At 40.7% G+C, this 21,158-nt stretch overlaps 1 protein-coding gene and 2 pseudogenes across 1 annotated transcript; all 3 read left to right on the forward strand.

Annotated features, from left to right (window-relative positions):
• Positions 1-2,116: 2,116 nt before the first annotated feature.
• LOC113030917 (olfactory receptor 1F1-like) lies at positions 2,117-2,843 on the forward strand (annotated as a pseudogene).
• Positions 2,844-7,844: 5,001 nt separating this feature from the next.
• Positions 7,845-8,810, forward strand: LOC113030797 (olfactory receptor 1-like). The gene has a single exon (XM_026182515.1). The coding sequence runs from the start codon at positions 7,845-7,847 to the stop codon at positions 8,808-8,810; it is 966 nt and encodes a 321-aa protein (XP_026038300.1).
• Positions 8,811-19,818: 11,008 nt separating this feature from the next.
• LOC113031271 (olfactory receptor 1500-like) lies at positions 19,819-20,545 on the forward strand (annotated as a pseudogene).
• The last annotated feature ends 613 nt before the right edge of the window (positions 20,546-21,158 follow it).

Raw genomic sequence — 21,158 nt, forward strand, 5'->3', positions numbered from 1 at the left:
GTATTGTTGTTGTCCAGGTGTGAGAGGACAGAGTGCCGTGCGATGGAGACTGCATCCTCTGTGCTCCTGTTCTGGCGGTATGCGAATTGGTGGGGGTCCAGGGTGGGGGGGAGACAGGATTTGAAGTGTGCTAGGACCAGCTGCTCTAAGCACTTAGTGATGATGGGAGTGAGTGCTACTGGCCTGCTTCTCTTCCTACTCTCATTTGAACTCCTCTTCCTCGTTGGCCTGCTCCTCTTCTTCCAGGACCAGCTCTTCTCCCTCCTCTGCATCGAATTCCTCTTCCCCTGACTCTACCTACATCCATTGTGTTTGTCTGGAATCTTCAGCATACTGTGCACTCTGAACTTGCTTTTATACATGTGGTCACAGCATTAGCAACAGGTGTCTTCAATTTTGAGTCGTTGTGTGTAATGAATGACGCCAGGTGTGTTCATTGTGTTCAAATATTGCTGTAACACGTATGTAATCCAATTCCACAACACAGTGTGATGGAAAAATCAGCTGTGTTTTTCTGCCCATTTTATTTTGAATCTGGCGCGAATCGGTGAACCAGTCCCTGAATCAGTCACGTGGTATGGACTGCCCGCGAGGCCTCGAACGTCACTGCATACGTAATCAAAGCAAGCCTCGATACGCGCTTCACAAAAACGCCCCCGAGATTACCCGACACACGGGTCGTGTCCAAATTCATGGGCTGCATCCTCCTGAGGACCCAGCCTTCATGGTCTACGTGGGCCGGGTCCTCAGAAGGTCGGGTACGGCGGGAGTAAACGGCTGTGAAATTGGACGGTCTAGTCTTCTGATTAGCGTCACCGCTGTCTCGGTGGAGTTTAATAAACTCAGCCGTCTGCTCCTTGCTATCTAAAATATAACAGGACACTGGCGTAAATTCTCGACCGTCTCATACTTCTGTTTAATCAGTTTTCTGTTTGATGTTTATTCAGCTGTGTAAAAACCAAGGAGGAACCCACCCGGGGGATTAATAAACTTTTATTTTATCTAATCTAATCTAATAACTTTAATCTCAGCCAAACCGATTTACTCACGAACAAATAAAACACTGAAAAAAGCCAAACAATAACATTTTTAGGTTGTCTAAGTGACTTATATATTATGTTTAACCCGAGTAGCGAAAGTCCGTGGTGATCTGAAAATGATGTACCGGGAGTTGTGCCGTTCTCGGCGGCCTCAGTGACCCTCGAGCTCCCGACTAGCTATCGAGCTGGTTGGTAGCAGACGTCTCCGAAAACGTCGAAGCACTTTTGCAAATATGCGATATCTTGATAAACCGAGCAGATATTTGATGCTTACACAGGTACTTTCTCGCCTGAAAATATGTTAAAGGTTTATTTTGTGACCCAGAAAGATTAGTAAGAGTAATTTTAAAACTTAGTAGCGGCCGCCATTGTTGGAAACTGGAGTTTGGCTGGGCCGCGCTATGAATTCTGGGATATGGTAGGCCACGAAGGACACACCCGACCCATCCTTCAAATTCGGGGAAAAGGAGGACGCATTTGTCAGCTGCATTCGGAGGAGTCTACGAATTTGGACAGCCTTCGGCGCGTCGCTGTGACGTAATCGGTCTACAAATGCGACCTCAGGAGGATGCAGCCCATGAATTTGGACACGACCAATATTCGATGTTTCGACACACAGGACACATCACTAAAGGAAAGATGTGTTTAGATTTATGACAACGGAGGATTGTGTTCTGTGAATTGTGTCTTCATGTGACATGTCTAAATGTGTTTAGACAACTGGTCATTTGGTTTAGAGGATTGGCTTTTGTGTTTTAGCATTTGAGAAAAACTGTAATATTGTGTTTTTAATCATAACTGTTGTGGGCTTTTTAGCAGTTATATATGAGTTTTTTTTCTGTAAGGAAATTGAGAAACTTTCTGCTATAGTCAGACAAGCTTGACCCTTATTAAGTTACCCCTATTGCCTAGCCTTTCTGTATTCAGCCTTAATCACCCTGTTACTTCCACAAGGGAACAGATAGCTGCTATAAGGAACAAAACACAAAGCTGTTCTCCTTCTATTCAGAGGCAGGCTTCACTAAAGAAAGCTTGGCTGAATTGGAAAAAAAAGAAGACGACAAAAACGTCTTGAAATGGATTTTTTAAACTCAGCTGCTGAGAAAAACACCACTTTTGTGCAACCAGCAAATTTTATAATAAGTGGATTTGTTGGCATACCTAATATTAGGTATTACTTTGTCTTTCTGTGTTTCATTTACATTTTTTCAGTGGTGGGAAACACAGCTGTGATGCTTATAATCATTTTTGACCATACATTAAGAAGTCCTAAATATATTGGAGTTTTTAATCTTGCATTTACAGACCTGTTAAGTAACTCTGCTTTGGTGCCAAAGGTTCTTGACATTTCTCTGTTTAACCATCATTATATTTCTTACCACAACTGCTTGACATTCATGTTTTTCTGCTTCACTTTAATTTCAATGCAAGCTTTTAATCTGGTCGTTCTGTCCTTTGACAGAATCATGGCTATCATGTACCCGTTGCACTATCAAATGAGAGCGAGCCACAAAATCATTCTGTCTTTGATTGCTTTTTTCTGGCTTCTTGCTATTGCTCTAACAGGAACTGCAGTTGGCCTTCTCACAAGACTATATTTTTGTGAATCTGTGGTTATTAATAGCTATTATTGTGACCATGGCCCTATATATCGGCTTAGCTGCAATGATGTTACCCCTAACAAAACAATTTCTGCTTGGTCAAGAGCTTTTGTTCTATGGCTTCCTCTGATATTTATCCTGGGAAGTTACTGCTGTATAGGTTATTCTTTGTCAAGAATTTCTACATGTAAGGAAAGAGTGAAGGCTTTGAAAACCTGTACAGGTCACCTTTCATTAGTGGCAATATATTTCATTCCTATTTTAGTTGTTTATAGTTTTGGGAGTACAATGCATCCAAATGCAAGGATTGTAAACCTATCTTTAGCCAGTGTCACGCCTCCCATGTTAAACCCAATAATCTATGTCTTTCAAACTGCAGAAATAAAAAAATCTTTGAAAAAGTTGTTAAAAGCTAAAATACAAATATCACACAGAGTGCTGTAGTTTAATGAAATGCATGTAGCAAAACATTTATAATTCAGTGTGTAATTTGTAAAATGTAACATATAACCATGACACTAAAAAGGACAACCATTTGAAAATTAAAGTGGGAAATCCTAAAATAAGTAAATTAATATTTTATTTGAATGTTTCTTAATTGAATTCTGCAGGGGTAATTCCTTCCCTTAACATGTAGAAATTATTGCAACTGTATCCAATGAAAAAAGTAGCAGCAGGACTAACCTTTCTTCATTATACCTTTCCACAATCAAAAGCTAGCTGCTGTGCATATGAAGTTTGTTTGGTTTTTTTTTAAATGTTTTTCATTAAAGAAATTAAAGGGAAAAATGAATTTTGTTTTTCTAGAAAGAATACTAAAGGCTTGATATTTGGGGCATCTTTCTAATATCAATGCATTATACGTACATCAGGAAAAATTATTTGAGTTTTATGTTGTGATTTATGAACTTTTTGTAATAATCTTGGGTTAAATGTAAGTGTCGCCATTTTAGAACATAATGAACCATTATTTAAAGCAGACCTTCCCAAAGTGTGGGGCCCACCCCCTAGGAGGGGGGGGGGGGGGGGGCGCAGAGCCATTGCGGGGGGGGGGGGGGGGGACAAAACGCTTGGACACTGCTAGCACGGGGCGCCCACAGAAACGCAAAGCAGGAGATGAAGCATAGCTGAATATGTTTCCAAACCAACTTCATTCTAAGCCAAAGACTAGAAAATATGGTGAAGCATATCTTCTTTTTGGTTTCACCTGCACAAGTGCCGAGGTAGGTCTCCCCTGCAGAATTGGTTTTCCTTGTGTCGGGAGCACGCGCTGGGCTGTTCAAATCACAGACAAACAGTATCCTACAGTTGTTTATGTTTTTAAACCCATTTTGCACAGAGAGGCGTTTTTTGAAAAATGAATTAATAGCAATGTTGAATATTATTACACATGAAAAAAACCAACTACAGTAAAATAATCACACCGTGACGCCTCTGCCTTTCTAAATGGAGGGACAGTAACTGCGTGTGTATATGTAAGCGTGTAAAACCAGAAGATAGTAAGATTAACAGTAACAGTATTTTGTCTTTATCTCCCATTCTGCAATTTATCTCATGTAAACGTGGCGCACACCGTGACGTGAAAAAAGGCACATACCTTTGACGTTGCGTGACACTCTGTATTCCTCGTCCACACATAAACGGAAAAAAATGAGTTTTAAAAAATCTCCATTTTCGGTGTGGGGCCTAGCAAAAAAAGTTTGGGAACCACTGGTTTAAAGTATACTTTTTTGAAACAGGTATGTAGAGAAACATATTTTCTCTTCTATACTTTGTTTTATCGGAGTTCACACTGAAACTAAAAGTAACTTGCTAAAGACATTTATTTATTGTTTGATCTAAGAATATTTCAGCATGTACTCCTGCCTTTGTCTGTCATGAAAATGTATATATATTACTGCAAATACCATTTTAACAAAAGTCTGACCGATTTTTTAATAAAATGTGAAGATCTGACCAAACTGAAAGAAAGCTAGAAATGTCAAGCAAGCTCAGCCATTACTTAGTGACCACTAGGGGTGGGTTCTTATAATCGATTTATCGATTAAAATCGATTCTGGCTTGGATAACGTAAAATCGATTCATTAAAATCCTGAATCCATCCATCCATCCATCCATTCACTTCCGCTTATCCTTTTCAGGGTCGCGGGGGGCGCTGGAGCCTATCCCAGCTGTCATAGGGCGAGAGGCGGGGTACACCCTGGACAGGTCGCCAGTCTGTCGCAAGGCTAACACACAGGGACAAACAACCATTCACACTCACATTCATTTGGACATTTACACCTAGTGACAATTTGGGTAAAATCCTGAATCGATTTTTTAATATAAATTTATTTTGCCCGAAATGCCAGAATCTCTGGTGAAATCTCACAAACTTTCAACAACCACCAAACAGCTAAGACAGTAAATGAGAGCAGGAACACGGATTCTGCACAAAGACTTAGACACAGCGCAACCCGCGGATCAGAATCAGTTAGATGTCGCCTTTCTCACAGTCGGGGCTGAAAGCCGACAGTTCGCTGATTCTGATCTGTCGGCAGGTCCGCGCTTTGTGTTCACGCCCTTTACGCGCTGATTCTAAAGCTGTTAGTTTGATGTCTCTCCAAAACAATATTGACCGAACCAGCAGCAAAAGAAGATCCAAACTACGCTTCACATAAACATCGTCATGAATTCACTCTGACTTTTACTGTTTTGCTCTCTCTCTCTCTCTCCCTCCCACCCCTTTCTCTCTCTCTGTACTTCATTATTCACTTGCTTGTTAGGCACAAGTCTACCGTTGTTTACAGCGCTGTCGGCTTACGTTTTTTTTTCATTTTATATACTTCCGAAAAGAAAACCTAATTTATGCTGTTCAATACTGAACAAATGTAAACTTTTTTAAATTATGCAAAATGCAAAATGCAAAACGCCGTGTCTCTAATAAAACCCCTGTAACTTCAGAGGTAACGTTCATGTGCTGATTAATGGTTTTCTTTCGTTTTTGATGTACTGCAGAATATTTTTATAAAATCCCAGGCCAGGAAAATCGCCTTCATGTTTTTCTGTGTTTTATCCTCAGCTACTTTGACACAAAGGCATCTGCTGTGACGCTTACACCTTTGATAAAGTCTTGCGTGTGTCAGCTTCCTTTTTATAGATACAAAAATATGTAAATGTACTGATCTGAATTATAATATTTCTGACTGTCAAAATTTCCCAGATTCAAATCGAATCGAATCGAATTAAATCGAATCGTGGATCGAATTGATTCGGGACCTTGTGAATCGGAATTGAATCGATTCTAGAAATCAGTGACGATACCCAGCCCTAGTGACCACTATTCACTAAATTCTCTGCATAAAGCTTAGATTACCTGATTTGAAGATGCCGGGGAACAGGCAGCTGCTGTAAGTGACAGAACAGTGTTGCATCTATGTGGATCCAGTCTTCACTAAACAAAGCTTGCCTGAACAAAGAATACAGGGCTTTGATTTTATAGAAGATTAACACAAAAAAAGTTTTTATGTTTTCTTTTTTTTAAACTCAGCTGTTCAGAAAAATATATCCTTTGTGCATCTTACATAGTTTAAGTACTGGCCATTCTTTCTTAATAATTTATACATATAGAGAAGAATGAAGGCTTTAAAACCTGCACAGGTCATCTTTAATTAAAATAAATCGATTTCCTCCTTAGTATATGTATATTTATTTATATATAGTACCTTCAAATGCTAGGATTATAAATACCTCTTTAACCTCTGTTATGTTGTATGAGCGTCATTGGGACTGGAGAAGCATGGTTGGATGGTAACAAACCATAACCATGGGGCCATTGGGACAACGGTCGCTAAATTGCACAACCAGAAGGCAACATTGGAGACATCGAGAATAGTTATGAGTGTCTTGGAATCCCACAGGCAAATGGGAACCGAAACAAGATCACCAGGAAAGCTGCAACTGGCAAATACCTGCATAGTGACGGGCAAGTCCTGAAGAGTCAGCTGAATGAGAAGAGCAAGAATGGGACAATCAACATCTATGCCCTGCCAGTTAATAGATACCCTGCTGGGATAATAAGCTAGCCAGAAGAGGAAATGGAATCCACTGACATCAAGAAAAGAAATCTCCTTGCGACAAATGGAGGGTTTCACGCCAGGTCCAGCACCATGAGATTGCACGCTAAGTGGAAGGAAGGAGGCCGAGGACTAATGAATGTCAGAACCACTATCCAGCTATCTTTGTTATTTGAAACAACAAAGATTCAACTGACTATGTGCTTAGTGAATATCTCAGGCAGCAGAAACCTGAGAAAGAAAAGGAGATCCTAGGAGGAGATCCATCCAATTGCAACATGAAATATAAAAAATGCATTGACGGTTCTGTGTATAATAACCGTATGACTGTTCCCACCACTAACACATGACCCTACGCTGTGTTCACTGCATCATTCCATGTTTGGCACTGATCACCACCTGCACTCATGTATATATCTATCTACTTAGCACTTTTAATTCTTATTCTTATTTTTATTTTCATGTCTAAGCGTAATTTATGACAGTATGTTTGCACTGAAGCACCGATTCTGATTCTGATTCTGAAATGACATCTGAGATCTCTGTCCAGAAGAATACAGTCCTAGGGACAGCAAAGACCCTCAACCTCCAAGGCCTCTGGTAGAGAACCTGAGATTGAAGGCTAAAAGTCTGCCCACATGGGCGAGTGGGGAAATTAAAAAAAAAAAAAAATTAGTGTTCATCACAATATTTCTATCAAAACTTCAAAGTCGTAGTTGTGCAACGTTATAGACTGATGTGATAATAAAGTGTATCTTTTCACACTTTCCTGACTGCTGTTTATTTCTTACACTAATTGCTCATATAAAAACAGTAAACTAGTTGAAACATCATCCATCCAATTGCAACATGAAATATAAAAAATGCATTGACGGTTCTGTGTATATTTTTAACATGATTGCATTCAGATGTACTGAAATAAACTTCACATTTAATGATTTAAATGCATTTAAACACATTATTTACCAGATATCCAGAAGAAGACAGCTTCTCTTTAGCATCCTCTTTGAAAACAGGTAAACATAAACAGAGCTCTTCCCCCTGAGAGTAAGGTGCTTTCCTCCATCTACATAAGAGTATAGAGTCATGATACTAGCGCAAAGGAGAGGCATCTGTGTGGACACCACTGTGCTGTAGGCATCTTTGCAATGGAGTTATTCAACTCAGCTCTTGGAAAAAATATAACTTTTGTACATCCTGCATTTTTCATTATAGGTGGTTTAACTGGAATCCCAAACATAACATTATATTATGTCTTTCTATTTTTTGTTTATATTGTTTCTGTGGTGGGAAACACAGTTGTGATGGCTGTAATATACTTGGATCATAATCTGAGAACTCCAAAGTATATTGCAGTTTTTAACCTTGCATTTGTGGACCTGTTTGGTAACACTGCCCTGGTGCCAAAGGTTCTTGACATCTTTCTGTTTGGGCACTACTATATCCCCTACAACGATTGTTTAACATTCCTGTTTTTTTGCTACACTTGTCTGTCACTGCAGTCATTTAATCTGGTGGCACTCTCGTATGACAGAATGGTGGCCATCATCTTTCCACTCCACTATCAAGTAAAGGTGACCCACAGGTTCATGTTTTCTTTGATTGCCTCACTTTGGGTTTTTACTATTATTGCTGTATTAATTTCAGTTGGACTACTTACAAGACTTTCTTTCTGTAAATCTGTGGTTATTAATAGTTATTTTTGTGACCATGGTCAGATATACCGACTTGCTTGCAATGACCATTTCCCCAGCTATGTCATTGCTTGCTTGTACCCAGTGATTATATTTTGGCTTCCTCTAGCTTTTATCCTGTTAAGTTACCTTTATATTGGCTATACGCTGGTTAAAGTGGCCACACTTCAAGAAGGACTCAAGGCTTTTAAAACATGCATTGGCCATCTTTCATTAGTGGCAATCTATTTTATTCCACTGTTAACTACGTTTACTTTGATGGAAAAAATACAACCAAATGCTAGGATCATAAACCTGTCTTTGACTTCGGTCTTCCCTCCCATGTTGAACCCAATAATTTATGTTCTGCAAACACAAGAAATAAAAGAATCTTTAAAAAGGTTATTAAAAAGGCGAGGAAAATCCAAAATAACAATTTAATACTAGCAGTGATGTGAGCATTTGTTTGCACTATATATTGTGTATGTTTGTGTTTCTTTGAAATCTGTCCTTTGAAATAGAATTTAAAGTAGAATTGTCTAATGTCATTATGAGTTAAGACTGTTTGCTATAAAAGAACAAGTAATTTCATAGGAATGGAGATTATTTCTTAAACAAAATGTAATCAACGATAACACAAAAAGTCAGTTAGGATGCACGTATTATTTGTGATCAAGGTGATTATGGGGTGTTTAAAAAGCAATAGTATCTAAAAAATCATTGAATGTCTCACCTATTTTTTTGTCTCTGTGTTGATAATCATTTCAAAACAGAATGCAATTATTTTATCTTGGTCTAATTTTCTTCTAGGAGGGTTTTTTTTAGTGAAGAAAGCAAAACATATATGCATTTTTTTTTTACTTTTTCATATCCACGATTTCTAATAAATTCGCTGTGCCAGCTTGTCTCTCTGTGAGGCAGCACAAAGGCAAACACTGCTTTGACTGAAAGCCAAATATCAGCATGTAAAATGCTTGCAATGGTAGTGCTGGTGTTTATAAGGTGGAAAGTTAAGTGATGTGATTACTTTTGTAGAATCAAAACATTGGAGAAGAGTTGAAATTTTTACTTGATAGTGACATTAGAACCCTCTACCGCATAGCGTTGCCCTGAGGCAACAAACCACATTTTCATGCCTTACAGTGGCCCTTCAAAAAAAAACAACTTTTTTTTTTCCAAACAAAAACTTTTTATGCAAGGAAACCAAGGGAATGTGCAATTTCTGTCCTCAGAAAGTGAGGACAGTGAGCTTTCAGGGAGTAACAGTGAAGTAGAGGAGTGGATCCCTGAATGAGGTTTGAGAGACACTTAGGAGCTCAGGGGTCAGTTGGTAAAGTAACTGTGTCTGTGTGTGTGTTAGTGCCCACATAGCAAGCAGGTCTGGCCAGGATCTGGTATCAAACCGGCACTTTGAGTAATCTGGGAGAGTAGAAAAGCGCTACATAAAAATCAGTCCATTCACTGTCTGAACAGAGTTTCGGCATGTTACTTTTGCACTGTTTTGCATGTTCTGGCACAGGCTGTTATTGCATGGCTTGATTAAGGTACACATTATGCTGACATCTAGGGCCAGAGCTGAAACCGTTCTGGGCCAGCACAGGGCCAGCAGTGTGTCTACAACTGGCCCGTGGCTGCACACCACCTACAGATGGCCCACATACCGCAATGAATAATGGCCCTTTGGTGGCCCAGATCAGGTTTGCCAGAGGTAATCCACACATGGGCCAGCACAGGACGACCAGGGTGTCTGAAACTGGCCTTGTGCTGGTCCATGCGTGGGCCACCTCTGGCAAACAAGGTCTAGGCCACCAAAGGGCCGTTATTCATTGCAGTATATGGGCCATGTGTAAGCACATTGTGTGGGCCAGATCCCTGCCATACCAATATTGCTGTGTGGGTATCAGTGTGTGTGGTCATGTATTACTTATTGTTGTGGGGACACAAATTTGTTTACACACTCATATTGTGAGGTCTCGCCTACTTTATGACAAATTGCAAGGTAAATCATTCAATTTTAGGGTGAAGGCTTGAGTCAGGGTTAGGGTAAGGTTCAGGCAGGGACTTGTGATGGGTAGAGTTAGGATAAGTCTCCAGGAAATTAATGTAAGTTAATGTAATGTCCCCAAAAGTGATGGGAACACAACGCGCGTGTGTGTGTGCATGTGTGTGTGTGTGCGCACGTGCATGGGGTTAGGGTCAAATGTTGGATGTATTTTGGTGTTTTATTGTTTTGTGAAATGTTTACATTGTTTATTTGTTGTTTATTTATTTGTTCATCCTTGTTGTACTAATACAACTTATTATAGAATAACTTGGCATTTTACTACCCTTGTTGCACAGTGTTGCCTTGAAGCAACAAACCAATATCTGGCAGGGTGTCAAATTTTATGATTGATATATTATTAGGGACCCTAAAGCTCCCCCAAAATAGGGAGAAATATTTTTTTCCCCCAAAATTAAAAAGTCATGCAGTAGAGGGTTAGATCAGGGGATTATTTTTTATTTTTTTGTTGTTCAGTTTGGATCTTTAGCCATCAGAATTGTTGTCTTAAGGCCAAGAAAGATGCCAAGCGGATTTATTTTACTAAGTGGATCATCATAGCCTTGCCATATTGGTCCATTTGATTGACCTTTATTATAATTACAGTATGTACTTATTTTATTTTATTTTTGGTTGCTACAAACGGGACAGACATGACTGGGGGATAGGACAGGGAGAAAGAATGAAAGAAAGAGAGGGAGAGAAATAAAAACAGAGGGGAGAAGAGACGGTGAGAAAGTGGGGAAGAAAGAAAGAAAAACAAACAAAGCACCTGGATCACCTGTATGGAGAAAAAAAAACAGAAGAGAAAGCAAACAAAAAAAGAGCAACATAATAAATACAGCACCATCACAATAAACTAGCTAACAGTAGATAACAGTAGATACGAAATATTAAACGCTATTGTGCAGCACGCAAGATAGACAGCGCACAATGTGCTTTGAGGCAGCAGCCAAGAAAGGTGTAGTCCGCGTCTGTGAACACCCGTGTGCACACCTGTGTGGATCAGCATGCTTGTATTCCAAAGGTTTCTCCATGTAACGATCTGCTAGGGAGTGTGGGGAGCCATAGCCCCGTCCCCCAGGGTATGAAGCAGGTATGGAGGAGATCCAGGCCCCAGACATCCAGAGGCCCCAGAGTACGAGGACTCGAGGAGGACCACCAAAGGGGGGGAACCGTGCCACCCTCCTGGGAAGAGCTGAGTAGAGCTCCAAACGAGAGGTCACCCAGCAGCTACGGAGCAGAGGCCAGAGGGGGTTTCAGTGGCGTGCCCACGGGCTCTGCCGGCAGCCAGCTGTGCCAGAGAGGACCGAGCTTCAGGCCCAGAGGCCTGAGGGCACCCCACCCCCCAGAAGGGGCCCAACCGGGCCACAGGCGCCAGGCCCTGCCAATCGGCCACCAGGAGTAAGCCGGTACATACATGAGCGCCCTGCCCCAGTCGACAAGAACCACCAACACACCAACGTCTGAGGGCATCAGCCACCGGCAGGGAGTGTGGTGAGGGGAGATAGGCCTCTGTACTTTGGAGGGCCTGAGATGTACCCAGAGAGGTGGAGTCTAAGACCCAACCTGACATATAGACACAGACGAACAGGCGCACGCGGACACAAACGTGCATTCCCACCCCCATATACACAACCAAATACTTGGCACTCACCCAACGTGTAGACAGACACAAATAGACACTGCACAGACAGTCACACTCCCCAAACATACTCTATAACCTAGGTCCAGGTACCCCCGCCCCCAGAGGGCCAAGCCGCACCTAGACCCAGGAGATGTAACCCTTCTCTCTGGGATGGAGGCAAGCGGACCACCTCCTTCTCTGCAGTAGCAGGGAGGCCCCGCATCCCAAAACCCAATCTGACGGCCAGCACCTCCTCCCAGCCCCCCAGCCCTGACGGCTAACAGAACCAGGGTGAGTGAAGACCCCAAACCTCCCTCCGCCCACTCATATGTAGTGTTGCTGTGTGCTGTTCTAAAGTGCATTTAAAACACAGGAGAGCGTGGTTCCTGCTTCCTATCAGAGAGCAGCACGGCTCCTCCCGAAAACCCTCAGTGTCTATATGCATTTAAAATTGAGGGTAGGGCACCAGCGCCAGAGGTGGGTTGGAATACACCGACCATCCTCTGGATGCTGTAAAACATGCCCACCTCCAAGGCCCTATATGTATGTGTTATGTGAGAGTGTGCGTAATGTGGATGTCTAAGTTGCAGAATAAAATTGAGGCAAGAGGTCAAAAATGAATCAGCGACAAAACTAATTTTGAGAGCTTCACTTTTACACTCAGCTCCCGCTTCACCACACCAGACCGGTGCAACATCTGCATCACTGCAGCCGCAGCACCAATCCGTCTGTCAATCTTTCACTACCTTCTCCCATCACTCACGAACAGGACCCTGGGGCTACGTCCACACTAGATAGATAGTGATAGATTTGAAATCAGTTACAAAGGGCAGCATTGTCATTGTTCATTCGTGCACAATGTCCCCAGTCTCCCTTGGGATGCTGTTGAAGCTCTGCTGGAGGTGTGCATTAAAGATCTCACGGACTGGGGCCTCTGCTAGGCATTCCCAGCTAGGGCTGCCACGATTAGTCGACTAGTCACGATTAGGGCTGGGACAACGCGTCGACGTAATCGATTACGTCGACGCGTAAAATACGTCGACGTAAAACAATTTACGTCGATGCGTCGTCACTTTCAAAAAAATACATGGCGGCAGCGAGTAGCGGTAACATGAGTGAGGTAGTCGCAGTCGACTTAAACCACTGCACCCGAACACGCAGTTCTACAGTATGGGGATATTTTAACCGAAAAGGAAGTGATTCAGTCGTTTGCCGGCTTTGTAAGGTGGAAATGGCCTATCATAAAAGCACGACGGCTATGCACCAGCACCTCAAACGACGACATCCAGGAGCAGCTTCTGAAAAGGACAAACCACCGTAAGTTTTCAACTTTTTTACTAACGCTGGTTTTTACCCGTTAATTCATCCGACCCCTCCCCCCCCTCCCCTAGACATACACTCACTCATAGACAGAGATAAACACCCAACCTCCATAAATACAAAACTAATTTAAGCTGCTTAGCAGTAACATATAGCAGCTGCTGTTTAGTTGTTTTTTTAATTTGTGGCCCATGCTGGCAAAATGAGTCGGAATGCGCGCAGGCTGATTATCAGAATCGGCGAAAGATGAAAATGTGAGACATAGAATTGGCCGCAGGAGAAATGTTAACAAGGATAATTCACCACCACCTAAACGTAGCCGTCGTGGACAATGTTACAACATCGTTAAAATGCTTGCAAAAGCAAAATGACAACGAACTCTTGATTTGTCAAGTTTAATGTCTTTCATCCTATTTGAATGCTGTTTTTATACATAATGCTTCTTCAGCTTGATCTTATAGGTCAAAGTTATGCCATCTAATGGCTAGAAAGCAGTGCACCAGTAAATGTGCCATCAGCTATGGCTGTTTAAACGCTATTTTTTGCAGTTATTTTTTGCAGCCATATCATATGTTCAACATTGGTGATTATCATTAATCTCTTACTGTTATGCTATGAAAGCACATGGCATAACAGTATTAGATTATTCTGTTATTATATGTTACCTTATATATGTAATCAAAGTAGTTGAATTAGAATACTGCTGTAGATCATATTATACCCTTTAATATAGAGTGTGTGAGCTGTATGTAGTTTAGTTCTCATTATACTTTTGAGTTAAAAGAACATATTCACTTATTAGTTTATTAGATAAATGTGCATCACTCTGTATCCTTGATCTGCTGGGAATGTGTTACACTGTTTTCTTGACATGTTCTATTGTTGAATCATAAAGAGAAGGTTGTAAGCAGGAGACTCTGTGTCTAAGACAGGGGAGATAGACAGACCACATTCCACACCCCCACCTTACAGAAAGCAGAGAAACAACTGCCGAGGTCATAACTGAGGCGACGTAAGAGAGAAAGAATGTTAATGTTTGGTCTTTTACGACTAGGTGGGGGCCACTAGAGACTATAAAAAGCTGAGCAACCCGTCACCATTTTGAGACTTGCTGTGACCCTCTGCAGGCAGGTCTCCCCATCATGATGGTCCTTATGCTCTTAAGTGTTGAATTGTATGGAAATAAATGATTGTTGATTGAGTATAAATACACCGAGTATTGTCCTTCCTTCAGCCCAAAGATTCAAAGAATTGGGAGATTTCAACAACAGTAAGGCACATACATGGTTTATATTTATTTATTATAACAACCAGATCCTTATCTAATTATTTTGATATTATGCTTTCCATATAATTATTTTGTAATTATTCGAATTCATCTGTGTGCTGTGTGTGATTTATGATTTCAGGAACAAACAGAAAAGTCTGGAGGACTACTGTCAGAGAAGAAGTACACCATGCACCCCCCAGGAGGCGGCTGTACTTACCGAGAGCGTCTTAACTATGATTTTAAAAGACATGAGACCACTTGCTGTGGTTGAGGGTGAGGGATTCAAAGAAATGCTGACCACTTTCCAACCGGGATACACTCTGCCGTCTAGGCGTCATTTTACAAGCATGATGGAGAGAAAGTATGAAACTTCAGTTGAGAAACTAAGGAATGAACTAAAAAAGGCCACATCCAAAATCTCCCTTACCACTGATGCTTGGACAAGTCTGGTCACAGAGTCCTACTTAGGGGTAACTTGTCATTTCATTAATGACAATTGGGATCTTCTCTCCTTCAATTTAGCAACACTGCCAGTTGAAGAGCACCACACTGCAGAAAACCTTGCCTCCTGGGTGGAGAAGGTGGCAGAGAAATTCCACATTTCCTTGCATAATGTCCTTGCCGTTGTGCATGATAATGCAAGTAACATAGTTGCAGCTCTCCACATCCTGAAAGAGAAGTTTGGAGTGGTGTCCTATCGGTGTGCCGGGCATACACTGCAACTGGTTGTAAACCATGCACTGAAAGACCCCAAGATTGATAAGGCACTATCAGCTGCACGGGGCCTTGTAAAGCACATCAGGAAAAGTGAGCCAGCTTGCACCAAACTTAAGCAGAAGCAAAAGCAGATGGGTACAGCTGAGCATAAACTAATCCAGGATGTCGCTGTCAGATGGAACAGTTCATACTACATGATTGAACGTCTGTTGGAACAGAGATGGCCAGTGGTTGCGACGCTTTCAGATCCAAAAGTCACACAGCGTGGGAAACAGTACCTAGATCTGAAAAGTGATCAGTGGATTCTTCTGGATGAATTGAAGGAGGTGCTCAAGCCTTATGAGCAAGCCACTAATGTTCTTAGTGGACAGTCTTATGTCACAGTCTCTGTTCTTCCCCCCCTGCTGAAAGGTCTCCTGAAATCCACCAAAAACAAATCATTTGATTCTGCTGCAGTGAACTCTTTCCAGAACTGTGCAGAAGAGGAAATCTTGTATAGGTGGCAGCCAGAGGTATCTGCATTTCAAGCAGATGGAAAAAATGTGTCACTCATTGCTGCTGCCCTTGATCCACGTTTTCGTAAACTGAAATTCCTTTCTCCAGAAGATGCTCTGAAACTGCAAGTAACAGTACAGAGGGAGGCACTTGATCTCAAACGGGAGCAGAGATCACAGTTACAGCAGGAACATGTGGGACAGGAAGCCTCAGCAAGTCCCCCAACAAAGAAGAGGTCTGTGTTGGACACTTTGTTGGGTACAGATTCTGAGGAGGAAGATTGTAATGAAAACACTGACCAGGGTGGGGATGGAGAAAATGAGGCGGTGAGGAAAGAAGCACTGCTGTATTTTGGGGAAGCCCCTATTCCAAGGGATAATGACCCCCTTACATGGTGGAAGAATAATGCAACAAGATTCCCCACACTGGCTAATTTAGCCAAATCATATTTGGCTGTACCTGCCACATCAACACCATCTGAAAGGCTTTTTTCAGTTGCTGGAAACATTGTCACCAAAAAAAGGGCAAGCCTGACTGCTGAGCATGTAGAAATGCTAACATTTCTCCACTCCAATGCATAACTACTTCATGTGATGAACATGATTGAACACACACACACACAAACACACACACAAATAGGAGAGAAGGCAGCAAAATGGATATTTTGTTAACAAAGAGCACTTTTTTTGCAGAGAGCAAAGTGAATGTTACGTTGTATTTGTTCAAAGATGCCATTGCTGCTGTTTATATTTTATTAATTTTTTGCTATGATTTCCTTTGTTCATATTTGTTCTGCACAACATTTAATTTTTTGTTAAAAACAGAAGATTGTACTACAATGTTATTGTGGATTTTGTTTTGTGAATGAAGAGCACTTTTTGGGAGAAAGCAAAGTGAATGTTACATTTTGTTTGTTTAAAGACACCATTGTTGCTATTTATTTGAAATGTTTTGTTAACTTTTCCTTAATTTTATATGTTTGCACATTTCATTTCTTGTTAAATGCTATTGATTGTATGACCTCTACAATTTTATTTTGCAATTTTTTTTATTAAAAGGTCTTCAAATGAAGAAATTTGTGTTTTTCATTGATATACATAAATTAGTAAATGTGAAATTGCTATACAAGTCAAAAAATATGGAAATAATCGATAATCGAATCAAATCAAAATCGAATCGGATTGAAAAATTAATCATTAGATTAATCGATGCATCGAAAAATTAATCGCTAGATTCATCGATTAGGAAAATAATCGTTTTGCCCAGCCCTAGTCACGATTACGTCGACTATTAAAATTGTCGACAACTAATTTAATAGTTGACGTGTCGTTTGAAGCTTTGTAAGATCCCAAAAGACGCAGGAATAAGTAGTAGGATTTAAGAGTGTAATAATGGACTGAAACAGAAGATGGCAGCACTGCATGTACAAGGATGCCAGCTGCCATTAAACCCCGAAGAAGAAGAAGCTGTGTCCCAGAATTCGTAGCGCAGCCCAGCGCAGTAGTCAATAATGGTGGCAGCTAGTTAGTGTTAATATTACTCTTATTATTCTTTTTGGGTCACAAAATAAACGTTTAACATATTTTCAGGTGAACATATGTTAAAATATGATAAAAATGTGTCAGCTGTGTAAACTTCAAATATCTGCTAGGGTTTATCAAGACACCACATATTTTCAAAAGCGCTCCGACGTTTTGCGCTCCGACGTGGGTAACAGACGTCTCACTAGCTCGATAGCGAGTGGGGGTTCAAGGCTCACTAGAGCCAGTGAGAACACCGGACTCCTGGCTAATCCTTTTCAAACCCACCGCTGTCTTTCGCTACTCAGGTTAAACATGATATATAAGTCCCTTTGATAACTTAAAAATGTTGTTTGGCTTTTTCAGTGTTTTATTTGTTCGTGGGTCAATCGGTTTGGCTGAGATTAAAGTTATTAGATTAGATTAAATTAAATGTAACTTTTTTAATCCCTTGGGTGGGTTCCTTCGGGGTTTTCACACAAACAGAAAACTGATTAAACAGAAGTGTGAGACGGTCGAGAGTTTACGTCAGCGCCCGGTTATATTTTAGATAGCAAGGAGCAGACGGCAGCATTTCACTCCAAGGAGGGAGCTCGTGCCGTACTACCCGGCTTTCTTTAGACCGCGAAGGCCGGGTCCTCAGGTGGAAGCAGCCTCTGAATTTGAATGTAGACAATCCGAATGTTATAGTTTCTTTCCACTGTGTTCCTGTTAATGATAAACTACAAATTTACCCTAAATTACTAAAATATCGATATTTTAATGTAAGAATTGATTCTAGAACATAAATGATTGGTATCAGAGGAATCGATATTTCAGGATTGATCCACACATCACTAGCAGGTGCTGTTTTTCTCTCATTTGCACTGAGGAGCAACTGTGAAGGTGAAGAGCCTGAGATGATTGAGTAGCCATTCACACACACTGTGGTTATGTCCTTACAGCAGAGACTCAAGAAGTGATTTTAGAAGACCTCAAGCAAGTTGTGCAGCAAACATAGTAGTCAGCTGGAGGACGGACTGCACATGGTTGTAGAGCCGCCTTTTAAAACTGATGTTTTTTTAAATTCTGGGTTTGTTTTTTATCTCTACTGGTCTGGTGTAATATTAGTCGGGCAATGTGCACACTGGGTGCTCTTTAAGGGGTGGAAAAGAAAATCTCCCCAGTCTCCACAAGAGCAAGTGTGTTAGCTGACATACTGTAATATGTAATTTGCTGGTAATAGAATCATAGTCAGTCTTCCAGTAACAAACGACAAGGAAACAAAAGCAAAGTAAATAACAATCCAGCCATTTCTGCTAAGTGAGAAGCTTCTCGGGATGGATATCACAACTTCTACTGTCTCCTGATTTGCTGACTATCTGTCAGAGAGGCCTCAGTTTGTAACTCTGGGGGGCACCCTTCCTGATGTGCTGGTTAGTAATATTGGGGCACCACATGACACGGTCTACATCTCCATTCCTCTTTACCTTGTACACTTCTGATGACACTGCAGTGGTTGGGTGCATTAAGGGGGGGGGGGGGGGGGGGGGCAGGAGTCTGAGTACAGGGATCTGGTGAGGGCAACTGTAGAATGGTCCGAAAGAAACACCTCTTTCTGAATGTCAGCAAGACAAAATAGATGGTGAGTTGGCCCATCACAACATCATGGGTGAAGACCAATTACACCTGCTTTAACACAACATTACCTACGAGCTTATTGACACAGGTAACAGTGCCCAACAGCAAGCTTGGCAGGACAGCAAAGCCGGTATTTGGTAAGCTTAGATTAATAAAAGAGATGGTGGTTGACTTCTGGAGGAAAAAAAACTGTGAGTTGGCCCATCACAACATCTGCTCCACTCCAAACTTCCAAGGCAGTGCACAACATCTATCTATCTTTTCATTCCATTCCAGCCATCCATCCTCTTCTGTTTCATGAAAAAATACATTACCTTTGATGAGTCTTAACACATGTTAGCGTTTACCATTATTGACTGACTTCTATTAACTAAATTTGCTACTTACGAGCTTATTGACACAAAATAACAGTGCCCAACAGCAAGCTTGGCAGGACAGCAAAGCCGGTATTTGATAATCTTAGATTAATGTCAGGAGTAGAAAAAGGGCACACATTTTCACAAAGTACCCTTTCCAGCTTTTTAATTAATCCAAAACAACATGATTTTGAGTTGTATTGTCAGTCTGAGGTTGACCAGCATTCGGAAAAAAATTCGGGATAGTAAGATGGCAGTCAGAAAATATTAACCATTATGTAATATTCCTATTAGTTAAATTGTCTGCACAAAGCTGTAACCATATGGTTTGATGTCATAGGGGAATGCAAAGTGACTATAAGGGACAGAACACAAACGTGCTCTGCTTCCATTTGGAGCCAGTCTTAACTAAAGAAGGTTTGCTGAAACATAAAATAAAGGACATTAACTTTAACCTTCAACATTAAAAAAAAAATTATTCAAATGGAATTTTTTAATTCAGCTGTTGGGAAAAACATCACATTTGTGAAACCTGCATATTTCATAATAAGTGCATTTAATGGCATAGCTAATATTAGGTATTACTTTGTCTTTCTGTGCTTTATTTACATTTTTTCAGTGGTGGGAAACACACTACTGATGATTGTCATAATTTTGGATCATACATTGAGAGGTCCAAAACATATTGGAGTTGTGAACTTTGCATTTACAGACCTGTTAAGTAGCTCTGCTTTGATGCCAAAGCTTGTTGACATTTTTCTGTTTAACCATCACCATATCTCCTACAATGACTGCTTGGCATTCATGTTTTTCTGCTTGACCTTTTTTGCAGCTCAGGCTTTTAATCTGGTTGTGTTGTCCTTTGACAGAGTCATGGCTATCATGTACCCGCTGCACTACCAAATGAGAATCAGCCACAAGCTCATTTTATCTTTGATTGCTTTTTTCTGGCTTCTTGCAATTACTATCATACTCACTGCAGTTGGTCTTCTCACAAGACTTTCTTTCTGTGACTCTGTGGTTATTCAGAGCTTTTTCTGTGATCATGGACCTGTGTATCAGCTTGGCTGCAATGATCTTACTCCAAATCGTGTAATTGCTCATTTGGCACCAGTTCTTGTTCTTTGGGTTCCACTGGCATTTATCGTGGGAAGTTACTGCTGTATTGGTTATTCTTTGTCAAAAACTGTTACATGTAGGGAAAGACTAAAGGCTTTAAAAACCTGCACAAGTCACCTTTCATTAGTGGCAATTTATTTCCTCCCTGCACTATTTATCTTTACCTTTGGGAGTACAATACTTCCAAATGCAAGGACTGTAAGTCTATCTTTGGCCACTGTCATGCCTTTGACTTTAAATCCAATAATCTATGGTCTTCAGACACAGGAAATCAAAGAATCGTTAAAGAAGTTATTAAAAGTTAAAATGCAATTTAAATTTTCTGCAAACAAATAAAAAGCATTCAGATTTGAACCTTAGCAGTACCCAATCATCCTTTGTTGGGGGGTTTAAAAAGCTGAAAACATAGAAAATTTCATATAAAATAATCCAAAATATGGCAAACAAAACAATGTTTCATGTCTCATAATAACAATATAACATTTTATAATTGTTATTGAAAATTGAGACTATTTTAAATGTAAAAGAGTCTGTGAAAGAGTCTAATGTAATAGTGTATTTGATGCTGGTCAATGAACATTACAAAGTGTAAATATGCATTTTATTTCTTTCTTTACATTCTGAAGTATTCTCATTTGACTTTAAACCTCAAGGCAGTTAATAAAAGCCCTACTGTGACTTTCAAGATATCTAGATGTGTTAGT

Source organism: Astatotilapia calliptera, chromosome 10, assembly GCF_900246225.1.
Source record: "Astatotilapia calliptera chromosome 10, fAstCal1.2, whole genome shotgun sequence".
Taxonomy (NCBI): Eukaryota; Metazoa; Chordata; class Actinopteri; order Cichliformes; family Cichlidae; genus Astatotilapia; species Astatotilapia calliptera.